Here is a 19,357-nt window from a genome sequence, read left to right as displayed (position 1 = left end):
AGGTTCCATATTTCAGCGTTTCTCAATCCATTCCTGATGTTCCCCAGGGTGTGTACATTTTTGTTCTAACCTTCACTAGCAAACCTGATTCAAGGGAATCAGCTTGGTTGTTGATGAATTAGTTAGGGGTTTGGGTGTGCTAATGCAGGGCTGAAATAAAAAGGTCCACATCCGGTTGTGTAACCAAGGAATGGATGGAGAAATGCTGCCATATTTCAATGTGTCGCATTCACATGGGGGAAGTATGGCAGCCATTTTGTGCTGAAGTGCTCCCAGGTCCCCACCCACACACGGCCTGTTTGTGTTGGTCAGAGTCTAGATGCCAGAGGCAGATGGAGGAGGCAGTGTGGCTGTGGCTGGAGGGCCGCAGAGTGACCAGAGCCTTCCAACTGTGGCTCAGAGTCCACCATCGCCACCAAGAGGCCTCACGGCTGGGACGGGCTCACCTAATGCGCAGGTAGGCTGTTGGTTTTAAGTATTCACCCCACTTGGATTTTGGGGATTTAATTACATTTTGATTTTTTTGTCAATGAATTACACAAAATATTCTGTAATGTCAAAGTAGAAGAAATTCAAAATATAAAAACATTACAATTAATGAAAAATATAACAAGTATTCACCCCCGAGTCAATACAGGTTAGAAACACCTTTGGCAGATTACAGCTGTGAGTTTTCTTGGGTAAGTTTCAGGCAGGTAGCCTAGTGGTTAAGTGTTGGGCCAGTAATCGAAAGGTCGCTGGTTTGAATCCCTGAGTTGATTAGGTGAAACATTTGCTGATGTGCCCTTGAGCAAGGTATTTAACCCTAATTGCTCTTGTAAGTCGCTCTGGATAAGTGCGTTTGCCAAATGACTCAAATGTAAATGTAATAGCTTTACACACCTGGATTGCGCAATATTTGCCCATTTAGTATTTGCAAAATTCTTCAAGCTCTGTCAAGGTGTTGGGGTCATGGCTAGACTGCAATTTTCAAGTCTTGCCATAGATTTTCAAGCAGATTTAAGTCAAAACTGTAACTTGGTCACTCAGGAACATTCACTGTCTTCTTGGTAAGCAACTCCAGTGTAGATTTGGTCATAGGTTTTTGTCCTGCTGAAAGGTTAATTCCTCTCCCAGATTCTGGTGTAAAGCAGACTGAAGCAGGTTTTCCTCTAAGATTTTGCCTGTGTTTAACTCCATCCCGTTTCTTTTTATCCTGAAAAACTCCCGTCTTTGCCGAGGTTAAGCATACTCATACCATGATATAGCCACCACCATGCTTGAAAGTAAGGAGGCAGGTACTCAGAGATGTTATGTTGGATTTGCCCCAAACATAGTGCTTTGGAATTAGGCCCAAAAGTTTATTAATTTGCCATGTTTTGGGATATTTTCTGCTTGTGTATTTGTATTCTTTTCACTCCGTCATTTAGGTCATTATTGTGGAGTAACAACAATGTTGTTGATCCATCATCAGTTTTCTCCCTTCACAGCTGTTGAACTCTGTAGTTGTTTTTTAAATCACCAATGGCCTCATGGTGACATCCCTGAGAAGTTTCTTTCCTGTCCTGCAGCTCAGTTCAGGATGACTGTATCTTTGTTGTGTCTGGGTGGTTTGATACATCACCCACAGCATAATTATTAACTTGACCATGCTTAAAGATATATTCAATGTCTGATTTGAAAAGCTCCCTGGTCTTTGTAGTAAAATCTGTGCTTGAAATTCAGTACTTGACTTAGGGACCTTACAGATGTATGTATGGTGGACAGAGGAAGGGATAGTCATTAAAAAAAATAATGTTAACCTCTATTATTTCACACAGAATGAGTCCATGTAACTTAATATGTGATTTGTTAAGCCAAATTGTACCCCTGAACTAATTTAGGTTACCCAAAATCAAAGGGGTGAATACTAACTGTTTTAGTTATTTAATTTGTTAACATTTTATCACTTTGACATTATGGGATATTTTGTGTAGATCAAGGACAGAAAAATCACAAATAAATCCATTTCAATCCCACTTTGTATGCCAAAAAATGTGGAAAATTCCAACTAAAATAGAATTTGAAATGTAATCCCAAAAGTAATTATTTATCACGAGGGCCATAAACAATAACTAGTAATTCTGCATACTCCCAAGAAATGTAATGACGATTTGCGGGCAGTGGGTTCAGAACAAGTTTAGAGCGTCTACTAAATGACTAAAATGTATCGGATGCCAAGCAGTGATGCAGCCAGTCAAGATGCTCTCATGATAATTCCTTAGTGATGTGGACACCAAGGAACTTGAAGCTCTCCACCCGCTCCACTACAGCCCCGTTCATGTGGATGGGGGCGTGCTCGGCCTTCCGTTTCCTGTAGTCCACGATCAGCTTACTTTAAATTAAAGTCTCCTGTCGTTGAGGGAGAGGTTGTTGTCCTGGCACCACACTGCCAGGTCACTGACCTCCTCCCTATAGTCGGTCTCATCAGTGCCTAAAATGAACATCTGCCAAATGTGGGTAGATTTTAGCATTGGCGGATAATGTCTATTTCACCAGCCATGTTGGCGGGTGGTCAGGGCTCCACAGTGCGAGCATTTCACTCGCATTTGTGAATAAAAATAGTAAAGTATTATCACATTTATAGTAAAATAAATGCTTCAGTAGCTGTTTTCAAAGTATTTCTGTCATTTTGTTTCATAGCTGGTAAATTAATCACACAAAGTAAAATAACTACAAATCCTATGACCTATCCCACCTCTGCCTGGCTTGGTGCTGTGCGCACATGAAGAGCTGAGTGAAAGATTCATTTTTAGAAGCGCTGCGCACAGGCATAAAAGTTGGTCTAATTTACTTGAAATTAAAGTCTACAAAAGTGGGACTTTGTCCATGTGTTTCTTGTCTATTTACATTGTTTTGTTCTCAAAGCTTTATCAATTTTTGAGTTTAAACTGCTAGGGAAGAGAAGACAACGATTCTACAAGTCAGACTCAATCTCACAGGCACAAACATGACTCGATTCACGTTACCACGGTAACGTTCCACACTTAAAACCTGTTGGTATTAGGGGGCAGTATTTTCATTTTTGGAAAAAAAAGTTCCCGTTTTAAACGGGATATTTTGTCACGACAAGATGCTAGAATATGCATATAATTGACAGCTTTGGATAGAAAACAATCTAACGTTTCCAAAACTGTAAAGATATTGTCTGTGAGTATAACAGTACTGATGTTGCAGGCGAAAGCCTGAGAAAAATCCAATCCGGAAGTGCCCCAGGTTTTGAAAGCGCTGCGTTCCAATGAGTGCCTATTGAGCTGTGAGTGTGCCATCAACGAATATGGAATGGAATATTTTTCGCAGTTTTTGTGACTGCAATTTCCGGGCGATTTCTCAGCCAAACGTGAAGAACAAACGGAGCTATTTCGCCTACAAAAATAATATTTTGGGAAAAAATTAACTTTGGCTATCTACCTGGGTGTCTCGTGAGTGAAAACATCCGAAGTTCATCAATGGTAAACTATTTAATTTGATTGTTTTTCTGATTTGTGACAAGGTTGCCTGCTGCTAGCAAGGCATAATGCTATGCTAGGCTATCGATAAACTTACACAAATGCTTGTCTAGCTTTGGCTGTAAAGCATATTTTGAAAATCTGAGATGACAGGGTGATTAACAAAAGGCTAAGCTGTGTCTCAATATATCATTTGTGATTTTCATGAATAGGAATATTTTCTAGGGATATTTATGTCCGTTACGTTATGCTAATTCTTTTCAGGCGATGATTACACTCCCGCATGCGGGTTTGGGAGTCACAAGAAGATTTATTAAAGGGGCAGGTGAACATTTGTCTCATCTGTGTTATTTTGGTTAAAAAAATATTCAGGTCACAAAAAATAGAATCAAACAATATACCACATTACTTCTTACTAGTAATACATATATTGTTTTAGAAACATTACAAAGCATGCTCATCTGTTTTTTTGGTGTAATTTATGGTAAAAAATCTGAGTAGATGGTAGATTTTTACATCTATCTGCCATAGTGGCTGGTGGACTAAAAAAGTACATTTTAGGCCCTGTGTTTCATCATTGTCAGTGATCAGTCCAACCACCATTGTGTCGTCAGCAAATTTAATGATAGTGTTGGAGTCGTGCGTGAACAGTGAGTACAGGAGGGGACTATGCACACACCTCTGAGGTGCCCCCGTGTTGAAGGTCAGCGAGGCAGATGAGTTGTTGCCTACCCTCACCACCTAGGGGCTGCCCGTCAGGAAGTCCAGGATCCAGTTGCAGAGAGAGGTGTACAGTCCGAGGTTCCTGAGCTTAGCGATAAGCTTGGAGGGCACTATGGTGTTGAATGTTGAACTGTAGTCAATCAATCAATCAAATTTATTTTATATAGCCCTTCGTACATCAGCTGATATCTCAAAGTGCTGTACAGAAACCCAGCCTAAAACCCCAAACAGCAAGCAATGCAGGTGAAGAAGCACGGTGGCTAGGAAAAACTCCCTAGAAAGGCCAAAACCTAGGAAGAAACCTAGAGAGGAACCAGTCAATGAACAGTATTCTCACACACTACAGCAGTGGTTCCCAAACTTTTTATAGTCCTTCAAACATTCAACCTCCAGCTGCGTACCCCCTCTAGCACCAGGGTCAGCGCAATCATTGTAAGCCTGCCACACATACACACTTATTACATTTATTAAACATAAGAATGAGTGTGAGTTGTCCTCACAACCCGGCTCGAGGGAAGTGACAGAGCTCTTATAGGACACAAATAATAATAATAATCAATCATTTTGCTCTTTATTTAGCCATCATACATATAAAACTTTATTTGTTTATCGAAAATTTTGATTAACTCATCCCTGGTTAATGAGAAGGGTGTGCTTGAAAGGATGCACATAACTCTGCAATGTTGGGTTGTATTGGAGAGAGTCTGTCTTAAATAATTTTCCACACACAGTCTGTGCCTGTATTTAGTTTTCATGCTAGTGAGGGCCAAGAATCCACTCTCACATAGGTACGTGGTTGCAAAGGGCATCAGTGTCTTAACAGTGCGATTTGCCAAGGCAGGATACTCTGAGCTCAGCCCAATCTAGAAACCTGGCAGTGGCTTCTGATTAAATGACATTTTCACAGAACCCCTTGTTGTAATTTCGATGAGGCTCTCTTGTTCAGATATTGGTAAGTGGACTGGAGGCAAGGCATGAAAGGGATAACTTTTCCAGTTGTCGTCCGTTTTGGGAAAGTACCTGCTTCGCTATATCACATTTGACATTGTCCGTAAGTTTGAGTTCATTTGCACACAAAATAATAATACAAGGATGGAAAGACCTGTGTGTTGTCCTTGTTAATGCAGACAGAAAAGAGCTCCAACTTCTTAATCATAGTCTCAATTTTGTCCTGCACAGAGAGTCCCTGTAATCCTAGACTCAGATCCTTCAAGCGAGAAAAAACATCACCGAGATAGGCCAGTCGTGTGAGAAACTCGTCCGACAAGTGAAAATTATGGACAGTAAAGAAAACTTTAAGCTTGGCTCTCAATTGAAAAAAAAACATATCAATACTTTTAACCAGCGTATGTTGTAAAAGCGTTACATATCACTGCAGAAAATACACGAGAGTTCAGGGGCCTTGCTTTAACAAAGTTAACCATTTTCACTGTAGTGTCCAAAACATCTTTCAAGCTGTCAGGCATTCCCTTGACAGCAAGAGCATCTCGGTAGATGCTGCAGTGTACCCACGTGGTGTTGGGAGCAACTGCTTGCACGCGTGTTACCACTCCACTATGTCTCCCTGTCATGGCTTTTGCGCCATCAGTACAGATACCAACGCATCTTGACCACCAAAGTCCATTTGATGTCACAAAGCTATCCAGTACTTTAAAAAGATCCTCTCCTGTTGTCCTGGTTTCCAGTGGTTTGCAGAAGAGGATGTCTTTCTTAATTGACCCCCCCATAAACATAACGGACATATACCAGGAACTGTGCCAGGACCACCATGTCTGTTGACTCAACCAGCTGTAACGCAGATAATTCACTGGCTTGTATGCGAAGCAGTAATTGTTTCAAAACATCTCCTGCCATGTCACTGATGCGTTGTGAAAGTGTTTTTTGGCATTTTCCCCCAGCATTGTCCCATCAATATCCCCGGCAGCAGGAAGAATTAAGTCTTCCACAATAGTATGGGGCTTGTCTGTCCTAGCTACTCGGTAGCTCACCATAAGACGCTTCTAGCCCCTTCTTATTAATGGTATCTGTTGCTTTTATACATGTCCTACATGTGCCTCTCAAAAGTCGTCTTAATTCAAGCTCAAAAAACTCCTGCGCTTTATTTTTCAAACGGGCATGTTAGTTTCTAAATGTCTCCGCAAGAGTGAAGGTTTCATCGAGTTGTGAGATAGTACTTTTGTACATATAACATGCTGTGGCTGAGGAAAGGCACTACTCCCAATATAACTGAGCCCCAAATCAATGTAGTTCTCATCATTTTTGCGTCTGTTCGATGGTCCAATGCCCCTGCCTGTTGTTCAGTGCTTTCCCAGGTAATGGGGCAGCAGCTCTTCGGTTGCATCAAATTCACAACTGTCTGTGCCCATGTTAGCTGGGCTAACAACAAATGTAGTATTACTGATGCTAGCATTGGATGTGCTCGTGGAAGCAGAACAACTTGTGTGTCGTCGACAGGTGCAGGTGTAGTACTGCTGGTAGAAGCTGGTATGTGTCTCTATGGACACGGGCCTTACTTTTTTGAACCATTTATTCATTTTCGAGCAAACGGAATGAGCAGCAGGTTTGTTTGGCTACATACAGACCGTTAGTGGAATTCCTGCCAGAGAGTAACTGTTAATGGGATTCGATGTTAATTATTTGGCTACCTGTATTTGACATTGTGTAGTTATTTAACTTGAAACACTAGATGGTTTAATTGTATTTTTGGCAGTGAAACAAGGCCACTCAAGCGAGACAAAAACCTCAGCCAGCCCCATTGGAAAATATAAATGGACTGTTTGTAAATGTGATGAAGAATTATTATTTTTTTGAATGTGAATCACTTTTTTCTTTGGTGTACCCCCAATGGCATTGCGCATACCCCAGTTTGGGAATAACTGCACTACAGCATTCTCACATGCACTATATATACACAAAAATAGGTGGACACCCATTCAAATGAGTGGATTTGGCCATTTCAGTCAAACCTGTTGCTGACAAGTGTATAAAATCGAGCACACAACCATGAAATCTCCATAGCGTAGCGAGTAAAAATCATATGTCCTCAGTTGCAACACTCACTACCGAGTTCCAAACTGCCTCTGGAAGCAACGTCAGCAAAATAACTGTTCGTCGGGAGCTTCATGAAATGGGTCTCCATGCCCGAGCAGCCGCACACAAGCCTAAGATCACCATGCACAATGCCGCCATTGGACGAGGTAGTCAATGCACTTATTAATGAAGCCGATGACTGATGTAATAAACTCCTCAAAGTTATCAGATGAATCCCGGAACATATTTCAGTCTGTGCTAGCGAAACAGTCATGTAGCCTAGCATCTGCTTTATCGGACAACTTCCGTATTGAGCTACTCCCTGTTTGAGTTTTTGTTTGTAAGCAAGAATCAGGATTTGCCAAATATGTTCTAGCAAAGATGGTTTCAATACAGTTTTGCAATCTGCTATGGATGCATGTGTTTTCTGGTCACTTATCTCCTTTGCGCGACAATGCTGATGACTGGTTATTGGTCAACAGTGAAGATGCACAATTTTTTGGTTCTGAAGCACAGATTAGACTTCTATTTTTTAATAAATTGGTGCTATACCATAGGCCTATGTTAGTGACCAGATCGAATAACCAAAGGTATGCTGCATGGAGAGTAATCCATGGAGACTCTGTGCCACAAAATGAGTGACAAAACCGGGCCAGAATTTCAAGTCAGTCTCAAAGTCAAAGTCGAGTCCCGAGGGTCCAAGTCAAGTCTAAAGTTATTTTCTATCAAATTTGTGGCTGGAGTCCGACTTGAGTCCAAGTCATGTGACGCGTGCCCACACCTCTGAGTTATAGCACCCAACTCACCTAATCTGCATCAGATGTGCTAATAAATGCGCTGCTACTCACTGCATGTTTCAGAGATAATGTTATGGTAGACTACTGCCTGCATTTAATCAAATGCTCGCAGTCAAACAACCAATAATAGGCCTACTGCATACCTCTGGTTATTTTCCTCTGTTTGGTCGGGGCTGTGTTCACACCATTTTCATTGAACCGTGGTGCATTGTTTAGTGCGCTCCCTAATGCGGATAGTGTTCACACCAGTCCAAACGAACCGAACTAAGGGGGAAAGCAGCTCCAAAACAATTTAGTGTGAAAGCCCAAATGGTTTGAAGGCGTGTGCTTTGTCAGTGGCTGTGATGTAGCATTCAGCCAGGATGCTGAATGGTAGTGTAGGCGGGACATCCCAGCTTCAAGTGGTATCAGATTTCAGAGTTCGCTTTCCCCTGCTCAGATGTTGCATGTATCAAGCAATGGTTGCGTGCCACATCACAGACTGACAGATTTCTATAACATTTCGAACCACGCTAGTCCCCTCTTTAAGTATTTATTGAATCTGCTTCCATTGTCCTCCAAGTGGCCAAATATCATTCTCATCAGGTAGGCTTCACATACAGTGCATGTCATCTGTAACTTTTTAGCCCCATTACAGTTGAAGTTGTAATACATCACATTGCTTGCCCCTTGATTCTTTGATTGTGGGCATGTCAAGACCTTTACTTCCCAATTGGTAATCTCGTTGCTGTCTTTTTTTGTCCCGTATAGGTCTTTTCGGATCTGGCGAAGGGTAGTGACGGAGAGCCTGTCAACTTTTCAGACGGCGGAGTCACGGCTACGCACCCACCAGACCCAATCAGCTTTCAGTGTCTGGAGGAGGCGCACCGTGTCCCATAATCTCTTAAGTGACCTGGTCCAGAGAACAAAATCCAGGCAGAGGAGTCGTCTGCTGAGATCATCACTCCACACCTGGCACCAAGAGGTATCCTTTGGGAAGAATCATAATGGAGTTGATAACGTGATTTGGATTCTTTCATTAGACCAGTCATTATTGGGTTAAGTCCAGAGGAAGCTGATGAAGGACAGTATACCATGTGTTTGATAAGGTTTCATTCATTCTATTCCAGCCATTCCTATGAGCTTGTCCTCTAAATTAAAGTGACACCAGCCACCAGTGATTGAGCCCTTCTGTCGTTGCATGGTTAGCTACTGCACAGAGATGCATATAATATCAATAGTCCTATTTCAGACCTGCTGTCACCCCCTTATGATGTGTAGCAGGTAAGTAGGTAATGTCCTATTTGTCTTTCACCTGCATCAGGTCCAGTTGCATAAAAGACGATCTCTACACCTCTCACAGAAGTACTTTGCCTGTTGGGTGAACAGAATTGGCATCAGACGCATTGAAAGGAAGAATCAGTTGGAGGCTAGACTGAGGTACGTCTCATGGCTGGCTGTATGTATATGTATGTATATGTATCTGAACGGAGACAAATGTTACTTTTAGTCTGTATACAAAAGTAGTTGGTGTAAGCAAGGTAAATTAATGTTTATTAAATCAATATAATCAAACCTTTGATAACACTTCTCTCACTTCCAAAGGGAGTGTCTACGGCGGTGGCGTTTAGGTGTGCTGCTGAAAAGAGCTAGGAGGAGACTCACCCAGGTGTTGTGGGTCAGCTGGAGAGACCAGACCGCTGCTGCACTCCTACTCAAGACCCTGGTAAGAAAGCAAAGTGCTGTCCCGCTCGTTGGGACACTTCTAGAAGTGGACTTATTAGGATTCACCTTACGTTACAGTGACACTTTTTCAATGAGCCATCTGTTTTGTAATGTATTCGCTTAACTTAATGGTTATTATTTATGCATTTAAAGTTGTCATGAGCTGTTATGAATGCTTACTGCATATTTTATAGTGCATATTACTACCTGTGTGTAAGGCATTGTAATTCAGTTTCCTTTGTTTGTGTGACCACTCCTCTCTGCAGCACACTGACCGACTGCAGCAGGGGGCGTGGCTGACATGGAGGAAGAGACGCATCAGAACCCGGGTGTCTGAGACCTTTGCCGCGCAACTGGACCAAGCCCTCATTGCGCAGGTGAGACAGAGCAAGTTCCCATGTATTTTTGTATAGAGGACTAGTTATTATTAGCCATTCTTATTCTTTTGTTGTACCGAAGTCAGCATTATTTAAAATCTCTGGTTAGCCTATAACTTTACCAAAGGTCATTTTGTTTCTTGTTAAAGGAGTAGTTCACTATTTTAAATCTTGATAACTTTGTTCCTCACCCTGAAAGTAGTCCATGGGCCAAGAGAAACTCTAATCCATGGTTCAGTTCATTTAAACATCCATTACAAACTTCAACAAACCTTATCCACCACAAGCTAACAATCAATGGAAGTGCTGGGGGCATGTTTCAAAAAAATAATGTCCAAATCACTTGAAGTTACTTCAAATCAACTCCATATTTGGTTTGGCCATAAAAAATTAAAAAACATTCCCCCATCGCTTGTGGTGGCTGTTTAAAGAAAACAACAATGGATTACAGTTTCTCCTGGCCCATAGACTACTTCCAGGGTGAGGAACCATCTAACATCATGCTTTAATAGTTATTACAACATAGACATTTTTTTATGACAACTAAAATCTCTATATGTATAGAGAGAGTTCTTTGGTTCTCCTGTCGTTCTACCTAGAGTCTTCTATTTGCAGAGTTGTGACAGGCTCTGATTGTACCTGGTTGATCCATCAGCTACTGCATATCAAACCTCACTGTGGTTGAAGCAGGTCAGTGGCAGTGTCCCGCTACAACAGCTAGAGAGTTTGTTTCTGTGTTTCCCTACTGTAGGTGTTCAACATGTGGCGGCAGAAGCATGCTCTTCGCTCCACAGCGACCGACAAGTGACCTACGGTATAGGGAGAAGTAGCTGTCCTCTGCTCCGTCAACCCTTGACCTCGTCCCCCCAACTCCTAGCCCCTATATGGTAGGGGAGATCACGAGTAGTGTGTGGCTTTTCACCATACTACCAGTACAGCACTTCATATTTCAAAATACAGTGCCTTGCGAAAGTATTCAGCCCTCTTGAACTTTGCGACCTTTTGCCACATTTCAGGCTTCAAACATAAAGATATAAAACTGTCTTTTTTGTGAAGAATCAACAACAAGTGGGACACAATCATGAAGTGGAACGACATTTATTAGATATTTCAAACTTTTTTAACAAATCAAAAACTGAAAAATTGGGCGTGCAAAATTATTCAGCCCCCTTAAGTTAATACTTTGTACTTTGTACAAAATACTTTTGCTGCGATTACAGCTGTAAGTCGCTTGGGGTATGTCTCTATCAGTTTTGCACATCTTGAGAGACTGACATTTTTTCCCATTCCTCCTTGCAAAACAGCTCGAGCTCAGTGAGGTTGGATGGAGATCATTTGTGAACAGCAGTTTTCAGTTCTTTCCACAGATTCTCGATTGGATTCAGGTCTGGACTTTGACTTGGCCATTCTAACACCTGGATATGTTTATTTTTGAACCATTCCATTGTAGATTTTGCTTTATGTTTTGGATCATTGTCTTGTTGGAAGACAAATCTCCGTCCCAGTCTCAGGTCTTTTGCAGACTCCATCAGGTTTTCTTCCAGAATGGTCCTGTATTTGGCTCCATCCATCTTCCCATCAATTTTAACCATCTTTCCTGTCCCTGCTGAAGAAAAGCAGGCCCAAACCATGATGCTGCCACCACCATGTTTGACAGTGGGGATGGTGTGTTCAGGGTGATGAGCTGTGTTGCTTTTACGCCAAACATAACGTTTGGCATTGTTGCCAAAAAGTTCAATTTTGGTTTCATCTGACCAGAGCACCTTCTTCCACATGTTTGGTGTGTCTCCCAGGTGGCTTGTGGCAAACTTTAAACGACGCTTTTTATGGATATCTTTAAGAAATGGCTTTCTTCTTGCCACTCTTCCATAAAGGCCAGATTTGTGCAATATACTCTGAGTCTCCCACCTACAATGAGTCTCCCACCTCAGCTGTAGATCTCTGCAGTTCATCCAGAGTGATCATGGGCCTCTTGGCTGCATCTCTGATCAGTCTTCTCCTTGTATGAGCTGAAAGTTTAGAGGGACGGCCAGGTCTTGGTAGATTTGCAGTGGTCTGATACTCCTTCCATTTCAATATTATCGCTTGCACAGTGCTCCTTGGGATGTTTAAAGCTTGGGAAATCTTTTTGTATCCAAATCCGGCTTTAAACTTCTTCACAACAGTATCTCGGACCTGCCTGGTGTGTTCCTTGTTCTTCATGATGCTCTCTGCGCTTTTAACGGACCTCTGAGACTATCACAGTGCAGGTGCATTTATACGGAGACTTGATTACACACAGGTGGATTGTATTTATCATCATTAGTCATTTAGGTCAACATTGGATCATTCAGAGATCCTCACTGAACTTCTGGAGAGAGTTTGCTGCACTGAAAGTAAAGGGGCTGAATAATTTTGCACGCCCAATTTTTCAGTTTTTGATTTGATAAAAAAGTTTGAAATATCCAATAAATGTCGTTCCACTTCATGATTGTGTCCCACTTGTTGTTGATTTTTCACAAAAAAATACAGTTTTATATATTTATGTTTGAAGCCTGAAATGTGGCAAAAGGTCGCAAAGTTCAAGGGGGCCGAATACTTTCGCAAGGCACTGTAGAGGTTCAATGTCATCTGGCAACAGTCATTGCTTACATTTCAAATGTATTGGTTTGAAAACATGTGCCAACCATTCTCATATATGTTGGCTTTTACCTCCTTTGAATGTTCTTAGAAGTGGAAACTAGTGCGGGGAAACTACTAAGAACAGCTTCGAGACATAATAGATACACTGTTCATATGTCACACTATTAATCCTGGAAAGCAGCACACTGTGCGTGAGTGCCACTATTAGAACTAATTTAACTCCAGTATTTGAAATTCTTTCACAATAAATACCATTCTGTGTAGACTTGTGTTTTTGTGTTTCCCAATTGAACTGTGACTGTCTTAATATGCTAACTTTGAAATTGTAATCAGAATATGAAACAATCACAATATGTCCCATATTCTCTCCTATATGTAGAAATAAGCAGACAAAACACAATACTTAAGTGGATAGGTAGGTAGAAGGTGGGTATGTAAATACATGGATGAATGGTTAGGTGGGTTTCTGGGTATAAAAATACATGGATGAATGGTTAGGTGGGTAGGTAGGTGGGTATGTAAATACATGGATGAATGGTTAGGTGGGTAGGTAGGTGGGTATGTAAATAAATGGATGAATGGTTAGGTGGGTAGGTAGGTGGGTATGTAAATAAATGGATGAATGGTTAGGTGGGTAGGTAAATAAATGGATGAATGGTTAGGTAGGTAGGTAGGTGGGTATGTAAATAAATGGATGAATGGTTAGGTGGGTAGGTAAATAAATGGATGAATGGTTAGGTAGGTAGGTAGGTGGGTATGTAAATAAATGGATGAATGGTTAGGTGGGTAGGTAGATAAATGGATGAATGGTTAGGTGGGTAGGTAGGTGAGTATGTAAATAAATGGATGGGTAAATGGTTAGGTAGAAAGGGGGGTGGGTATGTAGGAAGGTGAGCATGGTAGGTTTTCATTAGTTTAGGCAGCAGCCAATGAATAAACCTGTAGTTAGAGTTATAATTATGTTTGAATAAGAACATGACTTGTAAACATGGTTGTGTTAAAAACAAAATAATCACTTGAAGGGTGAAAACATACACTAGAACTACAGTACAGTATAAACCTATTTTCTGGACCACACTGCTGTCTCTCACCATCTCTCTTTTCTTCTAAACATATTCCCCTCTGTCTGTTCTCACCTTTTCCTCAGACTCCTTTTGCCTTTTTCTGATTAGCCTATTTCTCTTTCTGGCCGTTATTTTCCTCTCCCTTTACTAACTTTTTACCTGCCTTTGCTTATTTTTCTTGTTGCCTTTCCCTTCCTGAATTAAGTCAAGAAGAGATTAAAATACAAGCTTAAAATGACTACACCTCTCTAAAATTGATCACCTGAAGTTTTAGAGCCAAAGTGATGACTACGTTTCCTTCTAACTCTGTTGGTTGACTACTTTCCCCTTCCCATAATTTCATTCTCCTGCACGACCACCACTTCCTGTCCCTGGGCCTGAATGAGCTTCCTGGCTAATTCTCTCAGGTTGGCGTCAGTGGTGGGAGCCAGGCTGAAGTACTCTACAGGGCTGGGAGAGGCCAGAGATCCGTCCTCATCAGCAGAGAAATTGACCATGGCAATGGTTTGGTCATCGCCATTCATGGGACACCGGGGATCACAGGGCAGCCGGATTCAAGCCTTCGTGTGTTTTATGGGCTGGTTTTGATTACATAAATGCTTCAATTCACAGTGATGTTAGCTGATGAAGATGATTTCATGAAACAAATCGTATAAGATCTAAGCCACTATCTAGTTTTTTTAGCATTTATAAAATAAACAACTTTAATTTCCCCATAGGCTTTGGCCAACAAGCCATGGAGGAGATAGTGCCTACAAAAATACGCCTTTACTATTGCTCTCTATTATGACCTATAAGCATCCTGTGCTCCTGATAGATGCGGTAGTGGTCAATCAAACTAGACAAAAATAATGAAGTTGCTTTGGAAACACGTGGGGGAAAAGACTGTGGGGGAAAGATCTGGAGTCTCCTCATTGCCTCCCACCAGAATATCCTACATTTAGGCTATTGTTTATGTGTATAGTCGTGACCAAAAGTTGAGTGACACAAATATTAATTTTCAAAGTCTGCTGCCTCAGTGTCTTGAGATATTTGTCAGATGTTACTATGGAATACTGAACTATAATTACAAGCATTTCATAAGTGTCAAAGGCTTTTATCGACAATTACATAAAGTTGATGCAGAGTCAATATAAGACCTCTGCAATCTGCCTTGGCATGCAGTCAATTAACTTCTGGGCCACATCCTGGAATGGCAGCCCATTCTTGCATCATCAATGCTTGGAGTTTGTCAGAATTTGTGGGTTTTTGTTTGTCTACCCGCCTCTTGAGGATTGACCACAAGTTCTCAATTTACTAGACAAGAATAATCTCAAAATGCATAAACTTAAGTTTAAAAAAAAAGTAAAAATAAATCAAATTGACCCTTTAGAAAGTATTCACACCCCTTGACTGCTTGAATTTTAAATAGATTCAATTGTGATTTTTTTTTCACTGGCCTACACACAATACCCCATAATGTGGAAGTGGTATTATGTTTTCATACATTTTTACAAATTAATTAAAAATGAAAAGCTGAAATGTCAATAAGTATTCAACCCATTTGTTATGGCAAGCCTCAACAGTGGCCTCAACAGAGCAAATGAAACAGCGCCCCTCTGTGTAGCCCATATAGTTGGTGCATCAAAAAAAAAAAAAAAAAAATGTCAAGGGAAGCCAGTTCAGATTTGGCTTCACACCAATCACATCACCTCAGAAGCCAAACTTCATTGACAGAAAACTTTAATTGTTGCATCTCGTTGTTGTCCTCCTCCACAACACCTCACTGAGTACCATTCTTCATATGTTCTAACATTGTGGTGGCTGCATCATGTTATGGGTATTCTTGTCATCGGCAAGGGGGTTAAAAATAAACAATAGAGCTAAGCACAGGCAAAATCCTATAGGAAAACCTAGCTTTCCTAAAGACACTGGGAGACAAATACTCCAAACGCAAGAGGCCAAGTAATAATAATAATAATACTAGAGTTGCTTACTAAGATTACTTCCTGAGTGGTCTAGTTACAGTTTGGCCTTAAGTCGGCTTGAAAGTCTATGGCAAGACTTGAAACCAACTTGACAGAGCTTGAAGAATAAAAAAAGAATGTGCAAGTATTGTACAATCCAGGTGTGCAAAACACTTACCCAGAAAGACCCTTACCCAGAAAGACTCATAGCAGCAATCGCTGCCAAAGGTGATTCTAACATGTATTGACTCAGGGGTGTGAATACTTATGTAAATGAGATCTGTATTTAATTTTCACATTTTTAAAAATGTCTAAAAACATGTTTTCACTTTGTCATTATGGGGTATTGTGTGTAGAGGGGTGAGAAAAAAATACCTTCAATCCATTTTGAATTCTGGCTGTAACACAACAAAATGTGGAATAAGTCAAGGGGTATGAAAGCAACAATCAAGTTGACTACAAACTCAAACTGGAAACACAATTAGATTTCTAAAAAAGCTTTTTTTATATGAACTGAACAAAAATAAAAGCAACATGCAACAATTAAAAAGTCAATTGAAATTAATTCATTAGGGGAAAGTTGTACAACTGAATGCCTTAAACTGAAATGTGTCTTCCGCATTTAACCCAACCCCTCTGAATCAGAAAGGTGTGGGGGGCTGCCATAATCAACATCCACGTCTTCGGCGCCCTGGGAACATTGAGTTAACTGCCTTGCTCAGGGGCACAACGACTGAGTTTTACCTTGTTAGCTCGGGGATTCGATCCAGCAACCTTTTGGTTACTGGCCCAACGCTCTAACCACTAGGCTGCCACCACTCATCAGGCCCTAATCTATGGATTTCACATGACTGGGCAGTGATGCAGCCATGGGTGGGCCTTGGAGGGCATCGGCCCACCCACTTGGCAGCCAGGCCCAGCTAATCAAAAATGAGTTTCTCCACGCAAAAGGGCTTTATTACAGACAGAAATACTCTTCAGTTTCATCAGCTGTCCGGACGATCCCGCCGGATGTGGAGGTCCTGGGCTGGCATGGTATACGTGGTCTGTGGTTGTGAAGCCAGTTGGACATAAGGCCAAATTCTCTAAAACGATGTTGGAGGCAGTTTATGGTAGAGACATTAACATTCAATTCTCTGGCAACAGCTCTGGTGAACATTCCTGCAGTCAGTACACCAATTGCCAAAAACATCTGTGGTGTTGTGTTGACACATTTTAAAAGTGGCCTTTTAATGTTCCCTGCACAAGGTGAGTAAAGGGTCTGAATAGTTTAGTTGTTTTTTAATTTGTTTTAATCCATTTTACAATAAGGCTGTAACATTATTGGGGGTGAAAATGCCAAGGTGTCTGAATACTTTCTGAATGCACTGTACTTGGACAGTCCAAGATGGCATAGCAGTTCAGACGTCTTTTGTCCTCGTCTTGTCGTGTATATATATATTTACAACTTTTTTTTCACATACATTTTTTAAAATTTTCCATCAACTCATCTTCAAAACACTCTCCTGCAACCCGCCTCACCAATTTATATTTATAAAAAAGTATTATTTACCTCAAATCTGTAATCCTCCCCTCCAAGAAGCTAGCCAGAAACTCCAAGAAGCTAGCCAGAAGCTAGCCAGGAGCTAGCCAGAAGCTAGCCCAGAAGCTAATCGGAGGTTATTTCAGAAGCTAGTTAGCTTCTTTACTGGCAAATCGTTAGTATTCAGCTAGCCACGGTTTGTGGTCATCAGCTATCCTTTGGCTCGAAAGTCTATCGTCAGTTTTGTACGGCGCAGCGCGGCTCGGAACAGAACATACCGGACCAATTTTTCTCTCCATGTCCCTGGATTTCAACCGCTAACTCTGGACTTTCATACCTGGATGTCACAGCTAGCTAGCTGCTATCCGTGTGATTATCGGCTTTCGTCGATTCCGGAGCATACATCAATTATTCCGGAGCTAGCCAGCTCCGTCAATCACTCCTGGGTTCCATCAATCACTCCCGGGCTGCAGTCACCTATCCGGACCCGTTTTACTGCCTACGCGGAGCCCCACCGGGCCTTCACAACTGGACTGCCGACGTTATCTACCCGAAGGAGTTATCCGGCTGGTTCCTCCGTCGCGACGTTACCTGAACGCCCATCTGCGGCCTGATAACCGTTAGCTGTCTTATCGGCTGCTATCTGAATAGACAATCGGACAATTTATTTATTTATTTTTATTATTATTATTTATGTTTTCTTCTTGGGCCTCTATAACTATATCTATTGTTTTTATTTTTGTTGTTGTTGTGTGATTTGGATTAATCCCCTCTACCACACGGAACCCCACTAATCTACTGACGGAACGCAAGAGGTGGCTAATAACAGACCTCCATCCTATGCTAGCTTGCTACCGATGGCCTGGCTAGCTGTCTAAATCGCCGTGACCCCCAACCAACCTCTCCACTCACCGGACCCTTTTGATCACTCGACTAAGCATGCCTCTCCTTAATATCAATATGCCTTGTCCATTGCTGTTCTGGTTAGTGTTTATTGGCTTATTTCACCGTAGAGCCTCTAGTCCTGCTCACTATACCTTATCCAACCTATTAGTTCCACCACCCACACATGCAATGACATCTCCTGGTTTCAATTATGTTTCTAGAGACAATATCTCTCTCTTCATCACTCAATATCTAGGTTTACCTCCACTGTATTCACATCCTGCCATACCTTTGTCTGTACATTATACCTTGATGCTATTTTATCGCCCCCAGAAACCTCCTTTTACTCTCTGTTCCAGACGTTCTAGACGACCAATTCTTATTGCTTTTAGCCGCACCCTTATTCTACTCCTCCTATGTTCCTCTGGCGATGTAGAGGTGAATCCAGGCCCTGCAGTGCCTAGCTCCACTCCTATTCCCCAGGCACTCTCTTTTGACGACTTCTGTAACCGTAATAGCCTTGGTTTCATGCATGTTAACATTAGAAGCCTCCTCCCTAAGTTTGTTCTATTTACTGCTTTAGCACACTCTGCCAACCCGGATGTTCTAGCTGTGTCTGAATCCTGGCTTAGGAAGACCACCAAAAATTCTGACATTTTAATTCCAAACTACAACATTTTCAGACAAGATAGAACTGCCAAAGGGGGCGGTGTTGCAATCTACTGCAAAGATAGCCTGCAGAGTTCTGTCCTACTATCCAGGTCTGTACCCAAACAATTTGAACTTCTACTTTTAAAAATCCACCTCTCTAAAAACAAGTCTCTCACCGTTGACGCCTGCTATAGACCACCCTCTGCCCCAGCTGTGCTCTGGACACCATATGTGAACTGATTGCCCCCAATCGATCTTCAGAGCTCGTGCTGCTAGGTGACCTAAACTGGAACATGCTCAACACCCCAGCCATCCTACAATCTAAACTTGATGCCCTCAATCTCACACAAATTATCAATGAACCTACCAGGTACCTCCCCAAAGCCTTAAACACGGGCACCCTCATAGATATCATCCTAACCAACTTGCCCTCTAAATACACCTCTGCTGTCTTCAACCAATATCTCAGCAATCATTGCCTCATTGCCTGCATCCGTAATGGGTCAGCGGTCATACGACCTCCACTCATCACTGTAAAACGCTCCCTGAAACACTTCAGCGAGCAGGCC

General features: G+C 41.7%; 1 protein-coding gene across 1 annotated transcript in view; it reads left to right on the top strand.

The window, feature by feature from the left end:
- Nucleotides 1-11,107, top strand: part of LOC110491843 — a 90,329-nt gene extending 79,222 nt beyond the window's left edge. Inside the window, exons 23-28 of the mRNA XM_036945771.1 lie at nt 313-457; nt 8,768-8,981; nt 9,321-9,436; nt 9,602-9,722; nt 9,988-10,098; nt 10,850-11,107. Coding sequence (XP_036801666.1) covers nt 313-457; nt 8,768-8,981; nt 9,321-9,436; nt 9,602-9,722; nt 9,988-10,098; nt 10,850-10,906 — 764 coding nt within the window. The 3' untranslated portion in view covers nt 10,907-11,107. The remainder of the gene's footprint in view (nt 1-312; nt 458-8,767; nt 8,982-9,320; nt 9,437-9,601; nt 9,723-9,987; nt 10,099-10,849) is intronic.
- The last annotated feature ends 8,250 nt before the right edge of the window (nt 11,108-19,357 follow it).

This window comes from Oncorhynchus mykiss, chromosome 16, assembly GCF_013265735.2.
Source record: "Oncorhynchus mykiss isolate Arlee chromosome 16, USDA_OmykA_1.1, whole genome shotgun sequence".
NCBI lineage: Eukaryota > Metazoa > Chordata > Actinopteri > Salmoniformes > Salmonidae > Oncorhynchus > Oncorhynchus mykiss.
Note: the sequence above shows the minus strand (reverse complement) of the source record. Positions and strands in the feature narration are given on the sequence as shown.